We start from the raw sequence: 10,864 nt of genomic DNA, 5'->3' as shown, positions 1-10,864 counted from the left end.
TTGGTGTTAAAGACCATAATTTATTCCATACTTCATAATTTATATTATAACCATACAAGTAAAATAAAGCAAAACATAAAAAAAGTATTTTATGTTATTTACGAGTAGAAAATACCCAGGGTGCACATAGTAAACAGTGCCATACTGACGTAAGTGCTTGTCGCCTTTTGAGTACTCGGGGTAGTCCGGGAGTCCTGAAAACAGATAACTTTGTAAACTAAAAATAACAACACAATATAAATGAATGAATGAAAATATTTATTTTCAGGCAACTATTGGCCCATAGACTTTAAAACTAGCATACATTTATTATGAAATATTATCTTAAAACTAAAAACACTCAATTATGGCTGCGATGCAGTTCGCAACCCCGCAGTGTCAGGGAGTCGGCCGCAAATACTCTTTTCATCACACTCGCTCAGTAAATGTGGAATTGCACGCAGGTTTAGCGGGAGTTATAGAAAAAGAGTTCTCCCTAGGGAGTTATGAAGTTTCGAGTGCCATCATTAACAGTGTTTTGTCTTTATACTTAATTTTTGTATCGCAAGTGTGATGAAAAACATTGTGTGTAACTCGGGGCGTAATAAAATAATATCGCAAACTCGAGTCTATAAATCGCTCCGGCAAGCCGTGGCGATTTAACTTACTCTCGTTTGCAATATTCAACTTACGCCCCATGTTGCACAATGTACTATAACAGCACAGGTGCTACTTTACCGCCCTGGTGCGGTAATTGGCACAATACGTGCCCATGTCGAAAATTTAAAGGGCCATATCTACTGTAAAACGTTGTACAATACACGTGCGAATAGGTAATTCGCCACTCGTTGCGAATTTCCTACAATTCGCACTTGTATCGTAATGTACTATTATTGCACACGTCAATACAGAAAACAATAAAAATAATACCTACAGAAAATTAGGAAGCAGCAAACAACAGGCGGTCTTATCGCTAAAAAGCGATCTCTTCCAGACAACCCTTAGGTAGCGGAATTTAAAAAAATTATCGGCACGATTCGGAAAATGAATTACATTTCTACTAGACTTCAACAAGTTACGATATGGATAATTTAAAGATATTTGTAAGATAGATATGTCAAATTTGACGTTTCTGCGATTCTGGAGGTCCTCTTGAACAATTTCGACAAGTTATGACTTAGATATCCAAGTCACATCTAGTCGATATCTAATGTAGATCTAGTTGATCTCTAAATCGTCTCAAGATCTTGCGATTATCTCGAAATCTGAATAGGCCTGTATGTCATGTTAGGCCTAGCACAAGATTGACGCAACAGTAATATATCGCGGCGAGATAGACTACCCGTCTTTATCTCTGTATCTTTAAGGTACTTAAATAAAAGTAAACAAATATTTTGTAAATTTTCGGGTAGTTATAACATTTATTGATTAACCAACCAAATACAAAACCACCTGGATCTGTCACTGAACGACCTGACTTTAACCTACATTATTTGATCATGTAATGTTTTCATCTACCCTCAACTGGCTTAAGATGCGCAATAAGTGTTATGCTTGATTATTATTATGCCTGATCAATGTTATGAACAATTATTTTATGCCAAATCTGTTATGCGAATTCATATTATGACAATGAATGTTAGGCGTATTAAGGGGCACCCGGGACGGGTAGTCTATCTCGCCGCGAGATACTGTCGCGCCAATCATGTGCTGTAAAATACATCGATCAGCTACCCCACCTTCTTATCGCAATATATAATGTCCGGCGAAGTCTTAAAATGCTCCACCTCAGCCGGGTTGTTCAAGTCTGGCTGAAACTTGAACGTGTTATACCTGCGCCATGGATTATGATCACCAATTAATTTAATTAATTATATTATTACCTATATACTTACTTTACTTTATGGTCTGTATCTTTAGGTATTTAAATAAAAGTAAACAAATAATTTGTAAATTTTCGGGTAGTTATAACATTTATTGGTTAACCAACCAAATACAAAACTACCTGGATCTGTCACTGAACGACCTGACTTTAACCTACATTATTTGATCGTGTAATGTTTTCTTCTACCCGCAACTGGCTTAAGGAGCCATTTGAGGGTAGATTTTGTTTACTTTTATTTAAATACCTAAAGATACAGAGTATAATAAAGGACAGGCTCTTCGAGGATATTCATACTATCGCTCTACACTATGTTGTCCTAAATAAAGGTCATTGGGCCCTAAGAGGATATTAAAAAGATTTCACAACATCTCCCTTAGTTGCAGGCTCTACGATACTTAAATAATTTTTCTTATAAAATAAAGAACATTGGGCATTTGAGAATATTTACCGAACCAGGACCCTTCTTGGCGTCTCGCCTTCGAGGCAGGAGATCCCGAGTTCGAATAGGTACAGTACGGTTACCATCAGTTTGTCACTGACATAAACGCCGTCGAGAACGTAATTTACTTTCTATACATCCCGTTTGCACTAATATGCGAGTGCGAGCGAGATGTATAGAAAGTAAATTACGTTCTCGACGGCGTTTATGTCAGTGACAAACTGATGGTAACCGTACTGGTAAGGCATTATTTATTTGCGTGTTCATCACTAATATTTGTTCCTGAGTTATGGTTGTTTTCCATGCGTAACAGTGGCGGCGCGTCAAACATATCCATAGGCAAGCCGGGGCTAATTTGGCTTACATATTTCCTTTACAACTCTGCTCAAACGTCCAAAAACAGGCAAGCCGGAATCGGCTTTTATGGATGCGTATACGTATTTATATATATATAGCTAAAACTGTATAATATATTACCTTACCGGGATTTGAACACAGGGTGTCACTATCGACTAATAGACTATGAGGCAGTTACGATCAATATTCCATGGCACAGGTTCAAGTTCGGCCTAAACAGCTGATTCCTGACAGCGAAAAGTTAGATATAGAAGTCGTAGAGTATTTACTCAACTTAGCGTGCAAACGGAGTGGACTCTCTGTCGCTCAAGCGGGGCGTACAACGAGGCGTCCATTTTAAACATATTCAAACGTCAGCAGCTTGAGCGCACGCTGCTCAAATATCCTGTCACTGTCACACTAATATGGAACAGTGATAAGCCCGCTCCACACTCGTGCGTGAATCGCGGCGCGAAGCCGCGAACGCGAGTGTGGAGTCGATTTCGCAGAACCGCGATTCGCGCACGAGTGTGGAGCGGGCTATAGAGAGACACAAAGCGATTCGATGGCGAAGCGCAAGCGATTGTGACCTTGGTTAGGCCGCCTGGTAGGTATAGATACATAAACTTGCCATCCGAAAGTCACCTTTAACACACTCACTGCCAGCGACCCGCTAAGCGGGTACTCTGTTTTTAGGCGTCTCTACATAAGGTTTTCCCGTGTTATCGGCCACGCTTGTAGCGCGTAACTCGCGCTGGCACTGAATGCCAAAAAAATCCTCTTGCGGCCCGCGGCTACAAGGCAAAACCGTCTTTCGGCCCTAGGCCATTAGGCGTACACTTACATGAGCGAGTTTCGACTTCTTATCGCACGCTAGATCGTCCCGAGAGGTCCGGAACAACTCCACCTCTCTCGGATTATTCAGGTCTGGCTGAAACTTGTACCTGCAGTCACCAAAAACCTCGTAAATCCCAGATTCATTTTTACAGTATTGAATTTGGAATCTTTTTTTAACCAATTCTAAATAGGATTTGAATTTGTCCTTTTAAAAGGTCATTGGGTATTAGGAGGTTTATTAAACAGAGTTTTTGCTATTCTATGGGCAAGTTTCATATTCCAATGTTGCCGGACGAATCTAAGTCGTTATTGAACTATATAGGTTATTTAATGAATGAAAACCCTAAAAACGACCCCAAGATGTGAGCATTTCCGGACCTCAGACGAAATAGCTGCAAAAAATGGAAACTAGCTGTAGGTACGAAAAAAAACAGTAATCGCCTTTTTAGCTGCCGCTGTTGCTTAATTTATCTAATATTTTCATTAATGTTGTAAGGACCTCAGCAACTCATTCCAGATATTTACAGTATAAATACGGTAACGGTATTCGTGCCACAAAAATCATAGGATGCAACACTATTCGCTTTACAAAATTTAGAAAATGTTAATAACAAAAGGAATAGGTACAGTCTAGTGTAAAAATACGGGTGCAGACAACTTAAAAATAATAATAATAATTTCAGCCTATAAACGTCCCACTGCTGGGCACAGGCCTCCTCTCATGCGCGAGACGGTTTGGGCTATAGTCCCCACGCTAGCCCAATGCGGATTGGGGACTTCACATACACCTTTGAATTTCTTCGCAGATGTATGCAGATTTCCTCACGATGTTTTCCTTCACCGAATAGCAAGTGTAAGTACACTTGACTGTACTTACTCTTGTTAATAATGTATTTTTCGAGTACTATTCGAGTTTTATACCAGAGTTGCTAAGGTCAGCTGCTAAGTCTAGTTTATGAAGCTATTATAATATGCTAGTAAGCAAGTCAAACCATTTTCCCGGATACGAAATGCAACGGTGTTTAAAAAGATCTATTAATACCTAGATTAAATCTAGATATATGTAGATCCTCTAGCATTTTCTTCGCCGAGGAAAATGGTCCGACCGGCTATGAAATGCGACGCAATACATGTGACAATTTAATCATGGAAATACAGCGGGGAAATGCTGCCAGCATCCTCACCGTCCTCGGAACCATGCCAAAGGAGCCCAATTTCTTAGATCTATTTTAATTGTATTTAGCATTCGTTTTTAGTTTAAATTTAGTTTTATTTTATAGATAAGTTAGTTAATTTTTCTTTTTAATGAAACTGAAAATTAGATATCATGGAAATCTCTTTCATAAATATGCTATGCTATTAGTTCCAGTGTCATTTTCACAGTTTTTAATTTGGAATATTCTTTAATTCTAGAAGAGATAATTCGATTTGAATTTGTCCTTTTAAAAGGACATCAAGTTTTAGGCAAGGTTTAACAATGTTACGCGTATTTAATTACACAAACGGGTCTACCGCGATATAATTTCATTGCATTAAAGGTAAAAACAATGAAATTATATCGCGGTAGACCCGTTTGTGTAATTAAATATGTGTACAAAACGCGAGAGTTTAAAGTGTTATAATGTTACGCGTGTTATTGCGATCAAGCTCTGAGAAAACTCTAGGTATGGCACAGTACAGTCGAATCACATTAAATTTCAGTACCATTTCTTACCTTGTCACAGTGACAATCAATATGAAAGTTGCTAGAGACCTCATACTATTGTCACTGTGACAATGACAAAATACGAATTGGTACTGAAATTAAATTCCTTGACCTTACACTACAACACATAAAAAATATGGAACTCATGCGCATACTGTTAAATATGGATATAACGCATTTTTTATCCGTCGAGACGTTAGACGTTTTTCTGTAAAATACTAATCCTTCGAAGTATGTATGTATGTAGAGTTAGACCAAGAAAAGTCTGCAGCTATTTTGATAGCCCACGCAGTGCCAGTGTTTTTTTAAACGTCAAACGTCTATGAAACTATGACGTATAAATAACACTTGCACTGCGTGGGCTATCAAAATCGCTGCAGACTTTTCTTGGTCTAACTCTATACGCTTTATATTGTACATACGATGATACGACAGGTTAATATACCACTGCCACTGCCACTGACTCTGACTCTGGTGCCACTAATATACAATTAAACAAAAAATATACAATGTAGGCGAACTTATCCCTATAAGGGGGAGGGATGGGATATGTCCATGTGTCCATGGATTTACGTAATTTTGTCGTAAAAAAGCCTGTGATGGCTTATTTCATCTTATCTTTTTAATTTAAGATTAGTAGTTAAGTTTGTAAAAATGCATATCGTCACATATATAGCGTCAAACAGCCGTCGCACCGCACCGGTAAAAAGGTCCAACTTACGTCAGCAAGCTTCTTTTTTTTGCAGTCTATATAGTCGGGGGACGTCCGGAATTTCTCCACCTGCTGGGGGTCGTTTATGTTCTTGGGCGCGAACACGAAACTGTGCCATAGAATGAGCTTATTACTTATTATTTAATGCTTTAGTCCAGCGGTCGGCAAGCTTTTAGCAGCCAAGGGCCACATAGTAGTTAACGAAGTTGACGCGGGCAGCACTTTGGTAATATTTGTGACTTTAGCAGACATTGTCGTTTGTTAATAAAAATACAAAATTAAAAAAAATACAAAACAGCCAGGGAGGCTCGCGGGCCGCAAGCGAGAGGTTCGCGGGCCGCTTGTTGCCGACCGCTGCTTTAGTCGACTGAAATGTGTCATACACGTGCGAAAAGGCACTTTTCAATTAATATAATACAATTAATAGATGACGCTGCAATCGTAATAAAAACATGTCTTTATCCTCTATTAGCTGCCCAGAGGCCTATAAAAAGGTCTTCTGTTCCATTCTAATTTGAATCTTTATTTTGACAAATCTAAATTGAATTTGTATTGAATTGGCAAGTTTTGATGTCTGGGCGGCTAGAGGATAAATTTGCCAAATCCAAAGAAATAACAACCATAGTCCGACTTTTTATTGGTAATAAAAATGTTGGTAGCGCGTCTCAGGACAATTGAAGGTTGGAACCATTATAATCTGTGGTTATAATGTCCTCATTCTTGTCAGAAAATTCTCGCAATAGCTCGTGTCAAATATCACGGGTTAATTGCGAATGCTTATTTTCCACACGTGCATCATAAATAACTATTCTATTCTAGACTAGAGGTTCCCTTTTGCGTTTATGTAACTTTATTAGTAAAGACCCATTTACATTTTGCTACGTCAATTTAAAAAAGAACAGTTTGGTGGAAAACAACGCGAAGAAATCGTACAAGTTCAGTTAGATCTTGCTCCCTTTAGATTGATAGGTATACTATAGCTAACTATGGTCTGTATCTTTAGGTATTTAAATAAAAGTAAACAATATCTACCCTCAAATGGCTCCTTAAGCCAGTTGAGGGTAGATGAAAACATTACATGATCAAATAATGTAGGTTAAAGTCAGGTCGTTCAGTGACTGATCCAGGCGGTTTTGTATTTGGTCGGTTAACCAATAAATGTTATGACTACCCGGAAATATACAAATTCATTGTTTACTTTTTTTTAATACCTAAAAATACAGACTATAGGATAGGCTAGCATAAGTTGCGTTCTCGCGCGTGAGAACGCAACTCATGCTAGCCGGTCTTTTTTTGAAGCACAAAATATTAAGCTTGAATGACATCACACCCATTTAGCTATTTTCTTCAAAGCTCTTTTATTACAGTTGCGAGTTCATACATTTCTTACTAAAGATTGTAACTAAACAAAAGTAGCGAATGTTTGAACTCGCATTAAAGTCCTGTCCAGACGAAAACAATTTTTCGCCAATCTGATTAAATTGTCCGATCAAATCAAGTGGTGCGGTCGCAAATGCCAATTTGGCCACTTTCACAAATTTTTTATGGTGATATTTGAGCGCTCTAAATTTACAAAAAAATGCCCCCAAACGCGAATACTAAAACGCGTCACAAATTGGTATTCTTGCGTCCGCACCCCATTTTATCGGTAATATCGGTCATAATCGGCGGTTAAATTCGGCGAGCTAAATTGGCGTTTGCGTCCGAACGACCTGATTTGATCGGACAATTTAATCAGATTGGCGAAAAATTGTCCACGTCTGGACACGCCTTAAACACTAATTAGTTTGTAATTTGACGGTAATTCCAAACGTCAATATTTCGCTCTTCAAAGCGAGATGAGACAATGAGAAATCTTTGAAATGTAGGTGATATTCTTTACGGTGACTCACTCAGTTTTCTTCCCCTGCCTTAAAGCGGTTTCGCCTTCGCCGCTGGCTCTCAGCTCGTTACTGTCGGCTTTGTAGTCTGTAATACAGAAGTTTGTCTCACTAAATATAATAAATAATAATAATAATAGATATTAGAAGACATCTTACACAGATCAATAGGCTAGGTTAAACTAAGCAAGGCTTGTACTATGGGTGTTAGACGACAATATACATACTCGTATATAGATAAATACATAAAACATAACATAAACATAATTTATTCAAAAAACACGTATTTCATGGTTACATTCATATAAAACATACTTATATACATAGGAAACACACATGACTCATAAAAAAAATGTTGTGTTTTTCACACAAATAAATACCCTTACCGGGATTCGATCCCAGGACCATCGGATTCACAGGCAGGGTCACTACTCACTACACTACCTATACTCGTATACATTAAACTTGCTCCGAACAGCTTTGTACCTAAGTATCTTCGTATACATAGTCTTGGTACATGTCAGCTATCTCTTTCTCGACGCGTAGCTCGTCCTCCTGCTCTACCCTTCCTACCATCTATCTGTCTCACTCCATCCTGTACATACCGTTATCCTTGTAGATGTCAGCTATCTCTTTCTCGACGCGTTGCTCGTCGTCCTCCTGCTCTACCCCGTCGATCCTGTCAACGTCCTTCAACTTGCGTCTTCCATCCACCATCTACGAATATTGGTTATGTTAGGGTATTTTAAGACTTTTAATCAGGGGCCGTCCCATAAAAAGGACATTAGGCCCTACGAGGATATTGATAATACTGTTATCACTACATGGTGGTCTACTAAATTAAGAACACTGGGCCCTATGAGGTTATTGATATCAATACTGCTATAAATACATTGTGTTGTCCTAAATAAAGGACATTGGGCAATACTAGGATATTGATGCTGTCACTGTAACTACATAGTGTTGTACTAAATAAAGTACAATGGGCCCTACGAGGATATTGATCCTCTTAGTAAAATAACATTGTGTTGTACTAAATAAAGGACATTAGGCTGTTCGAGGATATTCATACTACCTCTCTACACTATGTTGCCCTAAATAAAGGACATTAGGCCCTAAGAAGTTATTAAAAAGATTTCACGTCTCCCTTAGTTGCAGATTGCAGTTTTTTAAATACATTTTCTTATCCTAAATAAAGAACATTGGGCATTTGAGGATATTTACCGAACCAGGAGCCTTTTTGGCGTCTCGTTTAGTGGCGGGGGCTGCTCTCGTAGTGTCGTCGTCATCCTTTTCCATAGACGGCTCCTCTTCTAAATCCGGTTGAATTTCTGAATCAACATAAAGATCATAAATTAAACTTACAGAAATAACTCTTTAAAATACCTCGACAAAATTAAAACACCACCATTGAGGTCAGGAAATATAGCTGGTGTAATTGGTTTGTTTAATTAAGAAGAAAACTTTTCAATGGCTCTTCGACTTAAGCTGGATGATTTTGTATCACAAAATCAAGAAGAGGCACCCTTACCGCTGAATCGAAAACTTTTCAGTGACGTTTTAGTGTTTTTGTGGGTAAGTTGTTGCAAATATAGAGTTACACCAAGAAAAGTCTGCAGCGATTTTGATAGCCCACGCAGTGCAAGTGTTATTTATACGTCATAATTTCATAGGAGATTGAGGTTTAAAATAAAATGACACTTGCACTGCGAGGGCTATCAAAATCGCTGCCAACTTTTCTCGGTCATACTCTTTGAGTTATTGTTAAACACACTTTTTTTTTAATATTCTATTGTATTCTACGTTATTTCTCGTCGTAAAACTATCTAGCCTAGCCTATTATTAAATGTGGCCAATATGGTTGAGGTGGTGACAGGAAAAGATCTACAATTCTACACATTATGCATACAAGAATAGTCTAAGGGCTGGCCAGTAAGGGGATAAGCAGAGCATAAGCATAGAGCATAAGGCATAAGTGCTTCCATCTTCAATAGATTTCTAACCACAGGTCGACTGTCCATCGTCAGCTGACCAATCTAAAAGCCTTACGTTTAACTCCTTATTCCAAGGAGTTTAGTTCCACCAATGGTTCATTAAGATTGTTTCTGCCTAATACAAGGCTCTATGGATTTCTGCCCTATGTTCTAAATATAGGACACTTTTATTATCCTGGGTGTTACTTAGGTTATATCTTAATTATTTTTAAAGCAACTGAAAACCTGAAGCAACTAAAACCTGATAGAGACCAACGTACCTTTAAGCGGGGCTCCAATCTCTATAACCTCTTGCCCGAGTGACTCAGTCAGCGCCTTCGTCACGGTCCTCGACAGGGCGCAGCTGAACAGCAGAAAACAACATAGAACGGTGAGACGCATTTTTGCGAGATTTGTGATGGCTTGTGCAGTTGTTTTAGTTTTAATAAGCCCACTGGATTTTTGGGAAATCTAGTAGGGCAAGCTATTCAACACGTGTTGCATGAGAGGATCGTGTATAATGATCGTATACGAACTGTTTTAAGCAAAGAGGATCATATCCCTACTATCTCCACTTAATATTACGTACCGTAAAACGGGGTGAGTAGGTTTCGCGGGGAGAGGTGGGTTATGAATGGGGAGAGAAGGTTTGAGAGGGGGTGAGAAGGGATTTTAAGGCTACTGCTACAAAAATAATGTATTCCAATTTAAAATGGAGCTATAGTAATACGCATAATAAAAAAAATCGATCCAACAATCTTCCAAAATCACCTTTGTATGAAAACCCCTCTCACCCCAAATACGAGGCACTACGGGGTGAGGTGGGTTTTCCTCTTTATCGTCAAAGTTATGAAATGGAACTACCCAAAATAAAATAAAAACTAAAATACAAACGTCCGGAACACTTATTATATATACACCATTCAGTTTTCATATGTAAAAATAAAGTGTTATCGAGGTTTGAATTTCAGTTTTGACCCTACTCACCCCATTTTACGGTACTAGTGGCTCTGTGAGCTGTAGACCTCACGTTAAGATTCTAGACCCAAAAAAAATTACAAACATACCTACCTACCTACGGAACCCTAATAACAGGGTCCCGTTTTTACCCTTTAGGT

General features: G+C 38.5%; 1 protein-coding gene across 4 annotated transcripts; it reads right to left on the bottom strand.

Moving 5' to 3' along the window:
- LOC134802451 (uncharacterized) lies at positions 1-10,204 on the bottom strand. Of its 4 annotated transcripts, XR_010145840.1 has the most exons (7): positions 10,028-10,199; positions 8,998-9,104; positions 8,379-8,490; positions 7,786-7,861; positions 5,903-6,002; positions 3,484-3,583; positions 1-194 (listed from the first exon to the last, which is right to left on the bottom strand). XR_010145840.1 is itself a non-coding variant. In XM_063775120.1 (6 exons), exons 1-6 carry the CDS (start codon positions 10,146-10,148, stop codon positions 99-101), a joined length of 606 nt encoding a protein of 201 aa, XP_063631190.1. In that variant the 5' UTR covers positions 10,149-10,204; the 3' UTR covers positions 1-98. The 4 variants fall into 4 exon arrangements, 3 of the variants coding, with proteins under 3 accessions (XP_063631190.1, XP_063631189.1, XP_063631188.1); XM_063775120.1 differs by lacking the exons at positions 3,484-3,583; positions 5,903-6,002 and adding an exon at positions 1,719-1,812 and having other exon boundaries at positions 10,028-10,204; XM_063775119.1 differs by lacking the exon at positions 5,903-6,002 and having other exon boundaries at positions 10,028-10,203.
- Positions 10,205-10,864: the final 660 nt, after the last annotated feature.

The sequence above is a fragment of the Cydia splendana genome, chromosome 24, assembly GCF_910591565.1.
Source record: "Cydia splendana chromosome 24, ilCydSple1.2, whole genome shotgun sequence".
NCBI classification, from domain to species: domain Eukaryota; kingdom Metazoa; phylum Arthropoda; class Insecta; order Lepidoptera; family Tortricidae; genus Cydia; species Cydia splendana.
The sequence above is the reverse complement of the archived record's forward strand: the minus strand, read 5'-3'. Positions and strand labels throughout refer to the sequence as shown.

What these genes read in the sequence shown, in the direction of transcription:
- LOC134802451 (XM_063775119.1), bottom strand. Translation starts at nt 10,148, where the DNA reads ATGCGTCTCACCGTTCTATGTTGTTTTCTGCTGTTCAGCTGCGCCCTG. An exon ending in AGGCAGGGGAAGAAAACTGA is followed by an intron (nt 3,584 to 7,785) that starts GTGAGTCACCGT and finishes TGGTGACTGCAG; the next exon opens with GTACAAGTTTCAGCCAGACC. An exon ending in AGAAGTCGAAACTCGCTCAT is followed by an intron (nt 195 to 3,483) that starts GTAAGTGTACGC and finishes ATCTGTTTTCAG; the next exon opens with GACTCCCGGACTACCCCGAG.